Below are 19,731 nucleotides of genomic sequence, written 5' to 3'. Positions count from 1 at the left end.
AATGTAATGGTCTTTAGTGAAGGTATTTAGTAATTTCTCCAGCTACCAAAATGCATTGTTTTACGTGCACACTCTTATAACTTAAATCAGCTCTAGCCTTGTTACAGCCCCAAAAGCACAGGTTTCACTTCTGTTACACTTACATGTTAGTCAAAAGGACAAAATTTACCAGGAACACTTACTTTTCTTTCTTTCTTTTTTTTTTTTTTTTTTTTTTTTTGGTCAAAATTCTTCTAGTACCTCAATTTTACTATTTAACATTTACGCTTTAGTGCTGGGTGGTCAAAGGTAAAGTCAGAGGTTTCTTTTCAACTCTGCCTCTCTTAAAAGCTTTCCTAAGATACAGTCCAGAGAAACATCTTAATGAAGGATTCATTTTGTCCATAATAATGTTCCCATTGATACCTGTTTAAGTAAAATCGATATTTTTTGCTTTAGTGTCTGGACAAAATTGGTAATGTAAGAGTTAATTATCCTCTGTCTCTCTAAAATACGTGTGTATAAGTAACATGCAATGCTGGTATGTTTATAGGATAAAACAACATTTAAAGTGTTAATCTTTTGAAATAGAATAAGCTTTAAAAGTGCAACACAATGTCATGCAACAGTTTATTTGCAGAAATGTTGCTAATATTGACTCTTTTTCTGGAATGGTAATTTATTTTCTTTATGTTAGAAATTGTAAGCAGATTTTCTCCAAGCTTATATAGCTGAAGTTTTCCCATGAGACGTTCAGAATCTTCATTCCATACTGTATTTTATGTTAGAAATCCACTACCTATATTAATCTTAAATTGCTCGTGAGTGGATACAAGAACCCCTCAGAAAGAGGGAGGAAGGTGGTGATTTTGGGTGGTGGTGTTGTTTTTTTTTTTTAGTTAGCACATTTTTTATTTATTTTGCTTATTAATGAGTTATGTGTGGTTTTTGGTAATATAAATAAGACATGTCAAGAAATCAATGTTTTGAATAATTAGAAAATACATGTGTTCCCATTTAGTATGTCTGCTTTTGATACAGACAGAACATGAAAGTCCTTTGATTTTAGAAGCCTAGAGCATTACATGTTAAATTTCCTGGATTGTATTGTAGCACTGCAGGACCTGCCTATGCTCAGCCCTTGTCTGTAAGGGATGGAGCTTTTCTCTCATGCCACAAATTGCTGGCAGCCACCCTCTGGCTCCTTGGATGCAAGGCAACACACTGTGCTGGAGAGAAGCATCCTCCCCGGCACCGGTTGAATCATATTAATACAGCAACTAGTATTTTTCCAAAATTGTTGGCAAGTGTTCTCATTGCTTCTCTGTCATGTGTGCCAAACCAGGCACCCGGGTGTTGCAGACTCATTTTTAGTTTAGCTCTTTGCCATCTTCAATCCTGTGGAACACATAATTTTGAATACTGCTTTGGTGGTGAAAAAGCAAAAATCAAACTAAACTATCTCCATCTCTGGAGGTCTCCCCTGGCCTTCAATTTGGTTCTTAGATTTCTCATTTAAAGGGAGCACCTTGGATAATGAGCTGGCTTCTGTACAAAATAATACAGGCTTCCAAAGCTAAACTATGGGCAGATGTGCGTAGCCTGGCTTGTCTGGTCACACTATTCCCCCTTTGAATACACTAGAATATTGCCTCAATGACACACGCTTTTGTCTTAGCTTTTCAAGGCAACAAAAGATAGCAAAAGCCTAATTTGGATTAATTTTTCAAAGTGGTATTCTTACATAAAGCAAATTATTCTGAGTTCTACAACTTCTAGTCCATTCCAGGGTTGTGGATTTTTTGTTTGTTTGGGGTTTTTGTTTGGTTTTGTTTGTTTGTTTTCTTGGTTTTAATATTTGTCACCATGAATTGCTCTCTTGTTCTGTAGGAGTGGTCCCTGCCCATGGCAGGGGGTTGGAACTAGATGATCCCAAGATCCTTTCCAACTCTAACTATTCTATGATTCTATGAATTTTGAAACTATGCCCATGTATGCTTATTTGCAGGTCGTGCACATTAGAAAAAAATGCAGCTGCAATGCAGTGCTACAACCATTTAATTTGTTCTACTCGGAGAACATCTACTGCTCTGCTAAAGCAATCTGCTTCTCTCCTGAGATGTTCTTAATCCATTCTTTTGCACACTACACTTTGTGTAGCTTCTTACGAGATTTCTGTATTTTTTTCACCCAAGGACATTTTACTTATGTTTTCTTATTTAACTGTAAGCAGCCTTATTAGTCATTAATTATTTTTAGATTTCCTCTGAGTCCCATCGATTCCTTAGCAAGTAGTGACAATAAATAAGTATTGATTTATAATAGCTTGGGTTTAAGTTGAGCAGAAGGGAGTGTAAAGGCTTAATGGAGAGCCTTACAAATGAGGACCTTGCTTGAAGATGAAGCAGGAGGGTGTTGGCGTTGCCATGTGTAACTTGAGGGACTGTCACAAAATGAGCAAGCCCAGTTTGTGCAAGATGAGAACTATTGAGAGCCTTGGGAAAGGAGAACCTGTCAGGGTTTTAGCAGGGAGTATTATCATTGTGTGTTAGGAGCCTGTGGAGAGAAAAGGAAAGGACAGCTTGTATTAAAGGGGTTGTGTCAGTGCCTCGGTGACCTTGGGTACAGTGACCATGATTTCTGCATCTCTTGTGTGATTCCAGGACCTGAAAAGCCTCAACCTGCCCCAGTGAGGTGAGTGTGCCACACCCACCAAAGACTACCCGTATCTGCAGCTGTGTTTTATGAAAGCTGGAGGTTGTTTAATGACAGAAAACTCAAGATGAAGTTGAATCAGATTGAGTTGGAAAAACATTTATTCCTTTTTCTGATACAGCAACTTCAGGGCTGAACCAGGTGCAGAAATAAAAATCCCTGTGAGAATTGTAAAGCAAAATGGAAATAAGGTGTTTGGTTGATCCACAGGGTATTTTTATTGAGAGACAGTGTTTTTGATTTGGTTCATAACTCAAATATCAAAGTGTATGCAGACGGTGGGGGTAGGCTGTGCTGTTTGCCATCTCAGAATATAACTGTGCTAATACCCTTTTTCCTCATGTTCAGCTTCATCAGATTCCCATAGTACAAAGCACTATGAAACAGATATTGCTTTTCTGCTAGCACTTCCAGTGCTTTCCCATGAGGAAGATTAGCTTAATTATAGATAAGGATTGAGTAGCACAAATAAGAGCAGTAGTGCACGGTCTTTTATACCAGAAGAGGCAGTAATTGCAGACCCTTGCCTGTTAAAGCTTACCTAAAAAACATTATTTATTTTTTTTAAATAGTCTCTTTTCTGATAGCAGAAGTGTTTTCATACAGATTAAACAGATAGCTTTGAAGTCAGACAGGTGTTCATGGTCTTCCGCCAGTGGTACATAGAATTACAGAATTAACTAGGTTGGAAAAGACCTTTAAGATTATTCAGTCCAGCCATTACTCCAGGACTTCCAAGACCACCACTAAACCATATCACTGAGAGCCTCATCTATAGAAGTGGGGGATTTCTAACTGATTTCTCATCTTATTGCTGATAATTCTGTTGGGTTTTTTCTCTTCATGACCTGCATTTCTGATTTGTGGCCCATGCACCACTCCTGGTGGCCAGCGTGATGCTACTGGCTCAGGTCTCTGATGTATAGGCTTGCAGTAGGAATGGTCCCACCAGAGAATGCAACAATTTAACTGATGTGATCTGACATCTTTTCTCTTGAGGAGAACCATGCCACCAGTGCCCTGCCTGTCATAGGGGCTTTGGGTCAGCATAGAGGTAGGGCCGGTCAACTGGCGGCTCTCTGCACAAACCTGTCACTTTGTTCCCCCTTCCCTGCCTTATTACAGGAGACATTTAATTTTATAATAGTGTTGATGATAGCTATGCTGTGAGTTGTAGTGTGGGCTGAACCTGGATGTCTGTGGGACCTTGTGGGGCACAGGAGGGAAGGAACAAGAGGGTTCCTCAGATAGAGATTATATCCTGTGGGAATTCTTAAAGAGCCAAGGCCACGTAGTGAGCGATCCCAATACCCTGAACTTTATTACTGTAAAGTAAGAAGATTCTTGGCAGGCATAAGCAAGGTCAATTGTCTTGTTAGGCTTCTGTAATTTTCACTGAAAACATGCAGAGAATGATCTGTGCCAAGTTTGTAGTTTCCCACTGTATTTTTAGAGTAAGGTATTTAATTGCAATTATAACAAGTTATAAACATTAGCTTTGTAAACGGTAGTAACCTCTAGACTAACCAATTAGAGCTCAGTATCCAAGGCTGTTACATAAGAAACCTAAGGGTGTAAGGGTATAAAAGGAGCACTGTATCTGAATAAACTTTGGCAATTGCTTGATCACATTGATCCTCTCCGCGTTGTCCGAGACTCCTGCGTCAACAATATCCTTGCAGCTGAAATCACCCAAGGGCTGATCTAGATTACACAGTAAAATAGCCATGCCTCACACAAGTTCTTTCTCTCAGCAGGGTGCTGGTAAACACCAGCAAGATACTTTGGAAAAAATGGTTTATAAAAATATAAATGGATTTCTTTATTTTAGAATATGAAGAAATCAAGGAGTTCAGTGGTCCTGTCTTTCCAGATTGATAAAATAATCTGAAAAGAAAAAAATTTGTATTCCAGGGTTGAAACTAGATGATCTTTAAGATCCCTTCCAACCCAAACCATTCTATGATTCAATTTGCAAAACTGAAATTGCAAAAATTAATCATTTAATGTTTGTAAAGATCTATGGTGTGGCAGCTGCATATGCAGTCACACACTGCTGCACAATAATTCCAGCAAGTGGGTATTGATAAAAAGGAAGTCATGACAATGGGAGAAGAATCTGTGATGCATGCTCTGCAGCTTTACAAAACCTATGCTTTGATCATTTATTCTCTTAACAATTCCAGGTGTTGTTAAGGTGGATTATGGTGATGTATCCATCAGGAAAGCACTGAGAGAAAATCTGAAGTGTAAACCCTTCTCGTGGTACTTGGAAAATATCTATCCTGATTCCCAGATTCCACGGCGCTACTACTCACTTGGTGAGGTAAGAAACATTTCATTTGGTTACAGTAAAACAGTTAAGTACACAGCACAAGGGGGGAACTCCTGAGAGATGAGTTGGTTTTGGGGAAAGGATTGAAGTGCTTGTGTGCAATCCCTGCATCTAACATATCTTCTGAGCAGGTTGCATCTTCTCTAAATCTTTCGTAGGAGGGCATTGCTATTCTGAATGTATACATTCACTATTAGAAATTTATCTTTTAAATTGAGTAGTGTATTGGAAAAGAGAGGTTTCCGACTAATATTTTGAAATAAATAAGTAATATACAGTAGTCAAAGGAAACTTTCCATCATCACTGATCTCTTACATGTAGAGTAGAAAAAGCCTTGGTTTTTTTCACGTTTTTCTTCCAAAAGAAATGGGTTTGTTCATTGATGCCGTGTTCTCCAGCAGGGCTGCCTCAAGCTGGATATCACAGACACTCCAAATAATCTGATAGTTCTAGTACCACCCAAAGCTGGAATCTTTTTCAGATTCAGATAATTTACTGTTAAAAGTACTCTATGAGTTGTAACTATGTTGACTTTTAGAAGCTCTTGAATGGCTTGATTTAAAGATCACCACAGATAAAAAGGCAGTCAAATGATCAAATTTTACTTTTTTGCATCCAGGAAAGTAGCTTACTACTTAAACTTGCAGCTGTAGTGCTAAATAAAAGCCACAGTAGGGTTTCCAGTTTAACTATGACAAGACAAAGTGAAACATGGTGTTTACAGCAAGGAAGGAACTCATCTAACAAGTGTCAAATAATAAGGTTTTGTACGATATTGTCAGACTGGAAAATAAAAGTATGAGAAAGTAATAAAATAGTTATTAAAACACCTTATTTTTACCAACATGGCCTGAGTTTCTATGGAAACAGCAGTTCAGGCAGGATCTAAAAATTAAAACTCACACTTGACTATTGTAGCTGCTGACTGCCAGTTGAGCAGTAAAGTGGATTTTTAGATCTGAAGCTCAGGTACCATCATCAGCAATAATGGACAATTTCTAAAACATCAGGAGTGCATTTCCCAGTCATTTTCCCCTCTTTCAGCAGAGATGTAATCTCAGGTGGGACAAACTGGCTTGCCCATGCAGCTGGCATCATTAGCCCACAAATGGTCCGTAATGTGCCCAGGGGCTATGTGAGATGCACCATGGGAGGCGGTGGCTAGTCAGGAGAGAAATACACTTCTCTGTGGCTCAAAAAGTGATGAAAGAGAAAGAAAAGAGAATATGATGCTCAGCAGCCTGCAGGTGGGAGCATGGGTTTGCTGGCTGCTAAGATCAGGCTCAATAATAAATCTGAGAAAATTATTCTTTAGTATAGTGCAATCTAAATGTAAGGAGCATTCACCACTGGGCCTCCAAATATATTGTGCAAATGCATATTTTGTTCTTTTCTAATATAAATAGTGACAAAAAATGTGAATCATTTCAACAGATTTGGGATAAACATCCTTGCTTATGACCTCCTGCAAGATAATGCAGGCATGACTTCAAATCAGACAATGTTCACACGTGGCTCAGTTGAACAGCCCAACCTGTTAGAATAATAGTGTTGGTTTACATTTTAATTTGGATTTTATTTGGCTGTTGCACAACTAATTGATGTATGCCTGTTGCTTTTATAAATGAAATGCACAATTTGTGAGATTTCTAAAGTGTGGTGTTATACAGAACTGGAATTCTTAAGTAGTTTCTGAAGTACATTGGATGTACGCTTAACAGGTTGATCCTAAAGGTTGCCAACCCCTTATTTGCAACTAAATTTTCTGTTCAGTTAGAACATAATTTATATACAGGGGCTGTATTCGTTTTGAATTTCCTAGATGGATAATATACCTCAGAATGAGGATAAAATGTGCAAAATGTGGTGAATACCGAATGTTCTTTTTTACATTTCAATTGTGTAGTATTGAACACAAAGTAAACATGAGACAAGAATTATTTTGTAAACCTGAGACACAGTAATCATAGCTGAGTTTTCAAAGCAGTATTTATTTTATTCCCAGTTTTATTGAATCAAGGGTTTGCCAGAAAAGAAAACTGCCGTTCTAGTGATATACTTGAAATTATTTCTACTTAAAAAGGTTATTTGAGAAAAAGCCCTGGGATTATCATATGAGGTAATTGATAGGGTACAGGTTGGTAATCTGCAGTTTCTTTGGTAATCTGCAAAGTGGCACATGCTGGAGAAGAGAGGAGGGAGAGCAGGAAGGTTTGCCCATGAGCTGGCTTATCTCTTCTGCTGCTGGCAGTGCTGTGACTGATTCCTGGCATGTACATGCCAGAAAGACACATATATGTAGCCGCGTGTAGGACAAAGGTACATGTCTCTAAAGAGGGGACATTTGTTTTAAAAGCAGTGGTGGAAACCAGCGGTGTGGTTATCAGCTGGTGCCTGAGGTCTGAACCCCTGGGTTGGTGACCAGGCTGCACATGCCAACAGTCCTTCTCCTAATTTTGGCAACTCTTGGAGGTTTGAGCAATGAAGATTATGAGCCTCCAAGAGGTTACACACCAGCACAAGGTGGTGCCACTCCTTTCTGTGTCATTAACAGCCTTAGAGCAGATTAAGAAGTGACCAAGTGAGCTTTGCTGAGCTGCTCTGCCCCAGCATTGTTAATCAGATTTCACTCTCATTTTCCTTGGCAAGCCCGGTCTGGTGGCATTACTTTAGTGTTGACAGCTGGGCCTGCTGAGCCTCTGTCCTGGGTTCAGCTGTAGCATGGAGCATCGCAGATGACTGAAAGTTGTACTAAGTGCCACTGAGATCTCTCAAAATACAGGGTTTCCTGACAGTTTTATGGATGGAGTGTGGGACCCTGAGGTGTGTTTTTGCTTTGCACACATTAGTAAGAAACTCAGCCTGTGCTGTTGAGAGTGAGGGGGAGCCAGGGGAGCTGTGTTTGTACAGCTCTGCTGACAAGTGTATGAGGAGGGTTAAGAAAAATATTAAATGCACATGTGGTACAGACTGAAAGCATACACCATCCTGGAGCCTGCAAGGTTGGAGAGCTTCAGGGAGACTGTGGTGTCTCCTGCTTTTCCTCTCCTACAAGGCTGGAATTGGTTGATTGCTTTTATACCCAGCTGTTTTCCTGGATGAATGCGTATTCTAAAAATAACATTTATAGCAGTGATGCTCTGGTATTTACCCTGCTGCTTCTCATTGCTTCTTGCTCTGATGGTCTTTTGTTGCAACTGCATGAGCTGAGTGTCACTGGAAGGAACTCATTGTGTGCTGCATCGCAGGCAACGTGCTTGTGATGCTGCCTTCCTCCCAGCTGCATCAGCACAACTGGTATGGAAATGCTCTGTTTAACTAGACATGTTCACTAGGTGTGTTTGTTGTTTCTGAGAATTGATAGATTACTTTATTTTAAAACTTCTAAAAAGCATGCAATTAGTCAAAAAGCTTTCTAGCAGCCTCTGCTGTGAATGAGTCAGATGTCCACTGCTGTTCATACTCAGTTTTTCTCTGTCACAATAGAGTCAGCCCTGCTAGAAGGAAATAAAAGTGTGTATCGCGGACAAGCCCATTATAGTTTTGCATTGTTTAGAAGTAAAAGCGTATTATATTTGTTAAAAAAACAATGCAAGGCATCGAATGAGGTTTGCCTTGAATGCTGTTCATACTTACACTTAATACATAATTTAAAATCTCATTGTATTCTTTGTAATTATTTTCTTTTTCTTTTGGGAGTGTGACATATTTACAGATTGCAAGTTAAAATGTATTCGTATAGTCAAGTGCATGGATAATGGACTTCATTCTACAGCGCCGTGATCTTTTCTGCACAAATATGACATTTACAGGCATTTTTTTTTTCAAGGAACATTTAATCTCTTTCTTTCTCCAGATCAGGAATGTTGAAACCAACCAGTGTTTAGACAACATGGGCCGCAAGGAAAATGAAAAAGTGGGCATCTTTAACTGCCACGGCATGGGAGGAAATCAGGTAAAATTTAAAAAAAATAAAGAAAAAGCAGTGTTATTTGTGGCAGCATTTCCTCCTGGGGACCCTCTGGTTTTGCCCCCTAATAGAAATGAGAATCCCTCAAGAATCAACAGTTAATGCACCTCAAATGTGGCCATGTTGGGTCACTATAAAAAAAACTAGCAGCAATTAGCAAACATATTAAGGAAAGTTCCAGAATGTTTGAGATTTTGAAATTAAGGTTTTAGGAGTACTTGGCCATTTTTTCAAGTAATAGCTGCATATTTTGAGAACATATCAGTGCGTAACAGTAGGTCCAGTGGAGTATCCACATGAATATATTGAATATATTCCTGCTGTTTAGAGTGTGGAGAAATGCATTTGAAGTTTCAGATACTAATATTAGAAGATTTGATCATGAATTTTAATCTGGTTTAGGGCACTGTGGGGGAAAAATCTTTTTTAAGATAAAATGGGTGAGAATCTACGTGACTTATGGCTGAATTCATCTGTTTGTAAAATGCATATGTGAAAAATAAATATGTAGTGCATTCATGCAAGCTGAGGTTTTGTCATTAGTAGAAATCCATATAGTGGGGGGCGTGAAGTGTTTCACTTGTATCTTGTGTATGTTTGAAAGGGAGTGAAGAGGTAAGTGGCAGTCATGTAGCTCATTGTACCGCTGATGACTGTACCTGCTCTCCGTATAAATAACAGTAAACTTTGCATATTCTATGCCTTGGATTCAAATTAGCAGAGCTGATTCATTTGGGTTTAGTTGAGTTTTGCAATGTAAACTTGTAGTTAGGGGACTTTTACCCAGGGAGGCTGCAGTATGCAGCAGCAGGACTGTGCCTGTGGCACTGAGCAATGTGTGGCTGCTGACCACTCTACTTTTTGCTTTACCTTCAGAGAAAACCCTTCTCTTCTTCTTCCCCTTAGTTCTGACAGCTTTCTCAAATTAAAGACTCCAGCTCCTATCATTCAGCTTCTGAAACATCCCAGAGAAGAGGGCTGTTCTTGCCTTCACACACTGCAATTTTAAAAGCCTTAGAGATGCCTCAGCAGGACCTTATATTTGTGCTGGCATCTCTTCCAGGAAGGTCTTTTGACCATGTACCCATTGGATAATGCTTGATGAGGTGGGCATTTCCTAGTGCCACATCTGCTAAAAAGAGATGAGAGGAGGCAGGACCTTAGACCAAGCTCACGTATTTCTTCTAGAGGTAAGGTTGTCCACGATATTTATCCCAATCATTATTATCTTTCTAAATTTGACTTAGGAGATGGAAGTGTTAGCATTTTAATCAGAGTGCATATGATCAAGGTTGAAGATTATGCCTTGGGTGTTTGGCATGTTTCCCTTTCTTTCTGCACATGGTAGGAAAACCCCTTTCTGTCTGTTGAAAGAGAAGGAAAAATCCTAGATGACCATCAGGTCTCCAAACCTCAGTTCCAAGTATCAGGTTTGAGGTTAGGACTGTAAAGATAAAGATAGATGGGTTCTGAGTGTGCATATGGGCTATTTATCCTGTAGAAACCCTAATTACTGACAAATATAAACATTCTTTCTGAGCTTTCTAAAGCCAGTATATTTCTTATCTAAAGAAATTTTGGCTCCAGTCTGCTTTATACATCTCGTATCACCCAGAAACCACAGGTGAATCTGTGGTGTGCACTTGCAGGGTGAAGAGGCTCTTCTCTGTATTTCCATGAGCAAAGAGCAGTATCTGTCATCTGGTGGAGATCTTGCTAGGAAAACCTGACCAACATACAGAACGTTATTCATCCTTTAGTGCTCATACACAACTCCCATTAAAAGTTATCTTTGTTAAATTCTCTTCTAATGAGATATTAGAACTGAGCAAAGGCATGTAAATGCTGGGGGCGGGGAAATGGGGGGCTGTGTGGTTACAGAAATAGCTGAAGAACAAAACTACTGTAGAATGAAAATGAAGCGAGAATAATACCTTGCTCATTGGAGTTGAGCGCGATGCATGGGCGCGATCTGCCTTGAGGCAGGGGTAAATATCTCACAGCTAACAAAGTGTTTTAAAGACCTAAGGATTGTTTTAAATGAGTTAAGGATAATGAGACTGTAAAAATTTTACTTTCTTTTAAGAATTAAGAAGAATGAAATAGGTTAACAGAGCCCCTTCATGTGAAAATTGTTTTCAGAGTATAAAACTGTGGAGGATTTGCTGCTATGTTGGTATGGGCATTTCAGTTTATCCTTACTTGGTTGTAAATGATGTTTGAAATAAAAAGCAATCTTGGAACTGTTTTCTTTGCTTTATATGAAGGGGGGAAATGCAAAGCCTGTCCTTGGATCAGGTACAGTGGGGATATGGCTCTGGGGGCTAGAATACCACCTCTGTGCATCTTCTGAGGTGTGGGCAGCATGGGAACTTGATTCAAGAATATTTTTTAGGAGGAAGGTACCTGATTAAAGAAAGCAATGAATACATCCAGATCATGGGAAAACAGCTACTATCCAGCTTTAGACAGAGGGAACTGACCCATCAATCTCATGCCTTTTTTCTCCTCAGCTGACTTGAGCTTTTGCAGTATTTTAAAGGAAATCTGTTCCTTTCAGTGGCCTGGTAGAGGGTGACACAGTCGTCTGGTTTCCCTGCCTGCAGTCATACTGAGGGGTATACCTCAGGGGCTTTCATTGCGTTACCATAGGAATGTCATCTGTTACTGTGGTTATTGGGAGTGTCTTCACAGCAGTAATCAAATCCTATGATCTCACACAGGCAAGAGAAGGATATTATTAAAAAGAAGTGCTGGGGAATTGTACAGATTCACTATTGCACTGCAGGTCAGCAGCTTCTCTCCTGGCTGCCCACACAGCAGGTTCTGTTTAGCACCTTGTGCCTTTTCTCCTCTTGGGAGCTTCAGTGGTCCTAGTGATGAACCTGCTTTTTTTTTGTTGGAAAAAATGTCACCAGGAAGGTGGCAAGGACCCTTTCTTGTGCTGTGCAAAGCCCTGAAAAGGGTCCTGCAGTGCTCCCTGCTCAGCTGGTGTGTCCCGCAGTCCCGGTGTCTGTGCTATCACATGCTGCCAGCTGCTTCTCCATTTGGTTGCATTGTGCCCAAGGGAGCAGCCATGAAAAGTCTGGAGGGGTAAAGCATTTTTTTTATCAGTATGTGAGTCAGCTCCATTGTCCATTGTGTGTCCTGTGTGTCCTCAGCAAAGCTAACTGCAAGCCTTAGAGTAGCAAAATCAAGAGCTGAAAAGGGCTGCCTTTCTTTCTGAGATGTTTCACAGAATCATGGAATGTCTGGTTTGGAAAGGACCTTAAAGATCATCCAGTTCCAATCCCCTGGCACAGGCAGGGACACCTTCCACTAGACCAGGTTGCTCCAAGCCCCATCCAACCTGGCCTTGAACACTGCCAGGGATGGGGCAGCCACAGCTTCTCTGGGCAACATGTGGCAGGGCCTCACCACCCTCACAGGGAAGAGCTTCTTCTTGATACCTAAATCTAAATGCCCCCTTTATGAATTTAAATCTATTCCCTCTTGTGCTGTCCCTACCTGCCCTTGTAAAAAGTCCATCTTCAGCCCTCTTGTTGGCCCCTTTAAGCACTGGAAGCTGGTCTGAGGTCTCCCCAGAGCCACTTTCTTCTCCAAACTGAACAAGCCCAGCTCTCTCAGGCTGTTTCGGAGGTGCTCCAGCCCTTGGGGCATATTTGTGGCTGTCCTCTTGACTTGTGCCAATAGCCCCGTTTCCTTAATTTGGGGGCACCACAGTGGGATGCTCTGTGGGATGCTCTGGATTAATATTGTGGTGTTTTTTCCCATACTGACAAGAACAGTGAGGTATAAGCAGTAGTCTGGCTGCGACCGTGTGACGATTTCTCAGCATCCTGCACAGCAACAGCATCTCTGCAGCTCCTGCTCAGTGTCCCAGCGGGCACTTGGACTTCCAAGCAAAGGTGCTAGCCTGGGGGATTTTCGTGTTACAGCCTGTATTAGTTTGCCGAGCATAGGGGGCTGAGCTGGCAAGTGGAAGAAACATGCTTCATGTGGAACCTTCCCCCAGGTGGCATGGGGCTCTGGTCCTCGATTACCGGCTGCCTGGGCTGATGGCATCTTGTGTGCATGGCAGCTCTGCATGGGAGAAGGATTTTTTGGAAGGAACATTGTTTTTCCCACAGGATGAGGAGTGTTTTGTCAAGATTCATTTTAAATGAATGTGCAATTGCATCAGCTGGGATTTTTCTGGGTGTGAATTTAGCTGGGGAAGGGGGAGATCAGAATGAATGTGTTGTTCTATATGTTTAAGTAAATGTGCAAGGGGAGCATGACTTCCTTCTGGCAACAGTTTATACAGAAGGTTCAGACTCAGTACTCACTGGCAGCTCAAAAAGCCAGCACACACAATAAGGCTTGTTAGAGGGTTGTTTTTTCCCCAGTTAGCTCCAAATAATGGGTCTTTCAGAAACCATTCTATTTCATAGTTTCAATTTTTTCCTATTCACAGTAAATGCGTATGTCTTCAAATGCCTTTTTGAATAGGAGAACTCTCTGTGTAGCAGTATATAGAAAAATAATTTATAAACTCTCAGTCTGTAAGAATTTATTGGTATGCTATGATAATTTGCTTACTGCTGGGAATGGATAGGAATATGGGGTGTCTGACTCATGAGATGTTTCTGTAATGGAAGGCCGCCACTAAGTCATCTAAAAGCATTTTATGTACAAAATTGAGTAGAACAAAGCCTTTAGTTTAGTGACAGTTAGACATTTATCCATGCAAATGATGCAAGTTCCACACAGAAAGGGGAGTTGCACAGTACTTGTGCAGCTGATCCCAACCCAATAATCTCCTTCAAGAGCTCACTGGGTGAGGAAACACAGCACCTGTTACAGACTGTATGAGTTTAGTGCTGTGATTTTATTAATTGTAGTACCTTAGGTAAATAACTAGGTTTTCTAAGGGGTTATCCAGAACTTAGCCCTTCATTGCTCTTTCTACCTGTTTCACCTTTACAATCTCCTGTTTTCCCTGACTTGGCTTTCTCTGCAGCTTTTCATCTCCTAAACAGACCCATTATGAATGAAACTAGTTATTGCTTATATTTTCTTAGTCCATTTTGCTGCTATATGATTCCCATTGTAGGCTTTACATCATTATTATGGACTCAGGTGATAAACCTTTGGGGTGGGAACTGTCTTAATATTCTGGATTTGCTCAGGAGGTAGCACAATGGAACCCTCAGTGATCTTCAGCACTGTTATGATAATAACTTGATTAATGGGGAACAAAGGAGCCATGCCTGCATGTTAAATAGCAGTATCTTTCATTTAGCAGAGGTAGAAGTAGAATAATGTCTTCTTTTTAGAGACCATGGAAAAATGGAATTGTTGTTTCTTTACACTGTCAGAAATAGTCACCAGGGAATGCAGGAAGACAAGCACTGGATGTGTAACATTCACAGTAAGGAAGTCTGGGTGGATAAAATGCAGAATATGAGTGTTTGTATGGTACCTGCTAACAAGTGTGAATTTGGCACAGCATTGTGAGATCCTGGAAGCAACAACAGCTTTGTGTTGCAGTTGTGTAGATAACCATCGTTTATGAAGTGACAGCTATCTGAAAAAAATGATTAAACCTTCCCCACACTAACACAGACACTACCACCACCCCCCCCAAAAAAAAACACCAGCCCAAAACAAAACACGCTCACAAAACCCTCCACAATCCCTATATGTGGAGCAAAAAACATAGATTTTTTCATTTTCTGTTCAAAATGCTGAATGCACCTGAAAGCCTTACAGAATAACACTGGTTTTGAGACGGACAAAGGATTCTGTTGGTGGAGCACAAAGGTTTGAGTAGTGAGAAGGTGTGCTTGCTGTCAGCAAAAGGGGTGATGCCAGGATATTTTCCAGTGTCGTTTTCTGAACATGATAAAACCAAGTTCCTAAACAACCCTTGGAAACCTTGCTAAACACCAGTGTTTCCTGCAGATCCCCACAGTTGGTACTGTACATCTTCCCAGTAGATGCTGCCAACCAGGTTTTCTTTTTTATTTTTTTGTTATTTTAATTTTTAGTTTTCTTCTTCCTCTCTCCCTTCTTTTCTCTCCCTTCTATTTTCTCTTCCTCTTTTGCTTTCACTGATGTCCTGTTTCTGCCCTTTCTCCCCTTTCCCTTCCATTTTCTTTACTTATATTTTTATTATGTTTACCATTTAGTATAGTTCTGACTACTGACTTCAGTCTGTGATAGCTGGTGGTAATTACAGTGTTCCTCTGGATTATGGTGAATCATTCTAAATTACAGTGTTTTTCTCCTTGGGGCTTAGCACCAGGATAAGGGAATTCTTGGCAGTGGTGGTTAGAGGTTGAGGCAATGGCAGAACAAGTTTCATATGAACTACCCAAAAAGCGAAAGTCAGCTCTGGGTCAGCAGCACCTGTGCTGTTCAGTGATGACTGTGGGATGGGGTTAGTTGTGTTCATGGCATTAATGATTTTGGCGTAACCTCTTTCTTAAAAATAGATCTGATCCCTGCATCCAGAATGGCTGCAGGGAAACCCCTGAGGTCTTCAGGGGCTTGGAACTGGGCATGTCTTACAGGTTACCCAGTAAAGTGAAGGTTAACCCTTGACTGGAGTTAATATCCTCCTGGTGGGTTTGCTTGGTTTTAGTTTAAAAATCTTCCTTCAGGGCAAAAAGAAGCTGTTAGAGTAGCGAAAACTAAAACCTGTTCTATAAATTATCTGGAACTAAAGCAGGGCTGGGTACATCCAGCCCCAAAGGCTCTGGATGAAGGACTGCATATCAGAAGGACTCTTACACAGACATTGCTGATCTCTACCCATTCCTGTCAATGGCTAGAGGCTGCAGGAGCTTTGGCAGAAGTGAGGAAAGCGTATGTGCATGTCTTTCTTTTCATATCATTAGATTGCATACTGCACAAGTAGGAATGAAAATCAGATACCTTTTTTTTAAATTCTACTCCTAAAGAGCTGTTATTCGTATAGTGGTGTGTTGGAACTGGGTGTTTTTTCCTGCAAAGAGTAAGTGTGGTGTTTCTCTGACATGGGGTAGACTTGCCTGTCAAACACCAGTCTTCCAAAAAGTCCTCTTTGATGGAGACACAGAAACTGCCTGCTGGAGCTGTGGTGTTCCTTTCCTACATGGCTGTTCTGCATTTGTTCTGGGGCCAAAGCACTAAAGGTATAGTTATTAGCTAATCAGTTTACTGGAAGAATTTCTTCACTGCAAGGATGCTGAGGCCCTGGCACATGTTGCCCAGAGAAGCTATGGCTGCTCTATCCCTGGCAGTGTTCAAGGCCAGGTTGGACAGGACTTTGATCAACCTGGTCTAGTGGAAGGTGTCCCTGCCTGTGGCAGCGGAGTGGAGCTAGATGAGCTTTAAGGTCCCTTCCAGCTCAAGTAATTCTATGATTTTATGATTCTATGATTCATAAAATAATTTACAGACCAGGAAAAAGATAAAATAAATCGGTGTTGGTGGGTCTGTAAGCCGCAGAGAATACCTTGTGTCTGTGAATGTGATGCTGTTCCCCTACAGTTTCTCACTTCATGCTAGTCTTCAGGCTTTGCCACCAGCTGGGTGGTTATATTAGTGTGTTTTCCATGCCATGGGGAGCCAGGCTGTGCCTCCCCGCTGCTGCTCACTGGGGAGGTCCGTGAACCAGCTCAAAATGTGGGTGCTTATGGCACTAGAAGACTGGACTCCTGCTCAGAAAGTCCTTTCCTGTCTTGCATGGAATGTGTAGTGTGAAATACACTATTTAATTAGCTATAAAATGCAATGTGTTCCTCACCCTCTATTTTTAAATGACATCAATATAATTATATCTATAATTAATGTGGATGGTAGCAAAATGCTAGCCTGATAATTTTACATCATCTTAATTAGCATTAATTTTTCTTTCTTAAGATGGTGTTTTTTTCAAATGCTTCTTCTGTAATTGTCAATTCAGATGCCACTTTTTCAAAAGATACAATAGAACAGGGTATTTCAATTATCAAACATGAGAGGAAAAAGAAATATGCAAATGGAAATACAATTCAAAATATAAGTATTTGCTTTTTATAAAGCACGGAAGAAAGCATCTCTCTGAGGCAGAGAACATATCTCTGAGTGTAGAAGAAAATAGCTGATGCAAATGTTTAGTGTCAGAAAACACAAATAAGTTGAATATTTAAGTTAGAAGTTGCTTCAGAATAAATGGTAATAGATAAATCTCCTAATAATAAGCACAGAAAAAGTTTAAATAGTTGTACAATATCTTCATTGAGTGATTTTTTTGAAGCCAAAATGGTACTTTGAGTGAGACATACTTTGTGCTACACCTTATACCAGTGATTTTCAGATTATTAGATTATTTGGCCATGTTTCTTGTTCCAGATACAGCATGAACAGTTGAATAATTTGTTTGTAAAACCCTCAGATTTCCATTTAGTCCAGAACATAGACTGCTCTTGTAGCTATCTTGAAGAAACTTCACAACTGATCCTGAATTTTTTCTTTTTTTTTTTGACCTTATGTACTTCTATGAACTTGACCTGATGTGCTAATAACAGCTCATCTCATGATGGATGTGGTTTTGAGCAACCTGATCTAGTTGAAGATGTCACTGGTCATTGCCGGGGGTTGGACTGCATGACCTTTGAAGGTTCATTCCAACCCAAGCTATTCCATGATTCTATGTTAATGTGTCAGACCTCTACAAACCAAACCAGTAATCAGCCTGCGAAGTGTAGACTTTTTTCATCAGTGTTTGGGTTTTACTTACTAGGGACAACATGCAGCATCTTACTGTAAAAAAATATATATATAAATAAATTAGAAAACCCACAGATTCAGGGTACAAACTGGAACTTGGGAAGTGTTTGTGTGACAGCTTATATGAATTGAAAGTTTGAAAAATCTACCTCTACTGCCATGGATTTAACCTGCTCAGGTAGCTGTGAATGCTTTAGCTCTTGCTGAGATTTAACAGAGATGGGCACAGTTAGAGCTGCTTTTCATAATTACCCCAGTATCTGTTCTCTGGTCAGCCCTCAGCATATATTCCCTTCTCTAAATACTTCCAGAATGTAACTGGATGAGCTAGTGCATATGTATAGTTTCCAGCACCTTGGCTGAGGTTATATGGGTTTTTAAAGGCTCTGGGACTTGCTTTTGCACACAGAAAAGTGGGGAAGGGAAGCAGAAAATGTCCATGTGAAGAAAAGGTGGCATTTTTTGAGGTGGTATGGTCTCATTTCATTCCCTTCCAAAAGGCTGGTGTGCTTTGGAGTGTGATGGCTGCAGAACACTGGCAGGTTGGTATTTCAAAGTCTTTCTTTCCACTGGAGAAAAGTCCAAGTATTGGCCAATGGCCAAGGGTTTTTTTAAGGCAAGGCAATACTTTGAGACCCTCAGATTTTATCTCAGTGATTTAACACTGGATGAATAAATGCAAAAAGCAGCTGGTGCTTTGCTGACATTTGGATCCCAGATTTTCACCCATACAAGGGACTGGTGAATGTTGAATAAGAAAGTTGGAAAATGGAAAGATCCTGGGTGCTCATGCTCTCCCTCGCTTTGATTTGGACCTACCTGCTCCACTGCCACCTTGGCATGCTACTTTCAAATTCCATGGAAGGTTTATCTGAACCTCCAACTTCCAAACCCTTGCCTTTATTCCCTTGACTGCTTTGCTCAGCATATAGGTTTAAGAGTAACATAGGGAGAATTTCCTTTAGTAGCACACCACTGCTAAGCATCGTGTTTCCAAATGATATCTCCCACCCTCTGCTTAATTCACTGAAAAAGTTCCATTTCCTGCTTGATTTGAGTTTTATTCCTTGAGTACAAGTCAGTGTTTCACTGGAAGTCTTAATGGATAGACATCCCCTGGGGCACTGTGTTATCTGTGGTTCATATCTTAGTCCTGGCTCTTTTAATTATACTGTAGTCGTTTTACAAGAGGAATAGGTTGTACAGGAACTCTGAAAGCACCAAGTATGGTATGTGTATGTTCACAAGCTGTAGTTGTCTGTGCTTTTATTATGTCTCTGTTCATTTAAGCATTGCCACCTGAGTATTTTGTATATTTTTGACAGCAAAAGACAATTTCTTTGTTGAAGGTATATAGATAAAGATTTTTTTTACCAATCAAAACCTGAATAGGACATAATAATTCTATGATTTGCCATGGTCTTGACATTATTTTATTAGCTGCAGCCTTTCTCCTATGTCCCATTTCCACCCCAGTGGTACTGCAGCCCCGTGGCTCTAACAGCAGACCAGACGCTCTTTGTAATTGAATGATGGGTGCTGGTGGCTCTGCACTCTGGTCTCCTCCTGCCGAGGAGAGAGAACCAAAAAAAGGAAATAATTCACTTTTTGCTAAGAAAAGGAAAGCACAAACAATACAGACCAAAGGCTGTTTTGTAAGGTCATTCAAGGGTTTTTGTGGTAGGTCCACCAACATTATGAAGTTTGCAAACAGTGGTTTAGGAGCAAGGAGATGATTCCTTTGTGTAATTTTGTGTAAATACTTTCATTTATCTACCAGCTTCCTTCCTTTCCTCCCCCTTCCTCTGTGATTTCTACCTTTTCATCCCTCTCTAGGCAGCAGACTTTGTTCCTTGTGTTGTTCATGAGGAGCATGTAGGAGAGCTGGCTGGAGACCCTGCAGTGAATTAGACTTAGCACGGAAGTTCAGTCAGTATTCTTTAGCACTCCTTCAGATTCCAAACCCACCCACAAAGTGTTGAGATCTGGTTG

The 19,731-nt window shown here is 40.4% G+C and overlaps 1 protein-coding gene across 4 annotated transcripts in view; it reads left to right on the top strand.

The window, feature by feature from the left end:
* The window catches only part of GALNT13 (polypeptide N-acetylgalactosaminyltransferase 13), a 126,140-nt gene that overhangs the window by 95,089 nt on the left and 11,320 nt on the right, over positions 1-19,731 (top strand). For all 4 annotated transcript variants that reach the window (XM_031053290.2, XM_005153735.3, XM_031053289.2 and 1 more), the window contains 2 exons: positions 4,881-5,020; positions 8,887-8,985. In XM_031053290.2, coding sequence (XP_030909150.1) covers positions 4,881-5,020; positions 8,887-8,985 — 239 coding nt within the window. The remainder of the gene's footprint in view (positions 1-4,880; positions 5,021-8,886; positions 8,986-19,731) is intronic.

This window comes from Melopsittacus undulatus, chromosome 4 (assembly GCF_012275295.1).
Source record: "Melopsittacus undulatus isolate bMelUnd1 chromosome 4, bMelUnd1.mat.Z, whole genome shotgun sequence".
Classification (NCBI taxonomy): Eukaryota; Metazoa; Chordata; class Aves; order Psittaciformes; family Psittaculidae; genus Melopsittacus; species Melopsittacus undulatus.
This window is presented reverse-complemented; position numbering and strand designations above follow the sequence as displayed.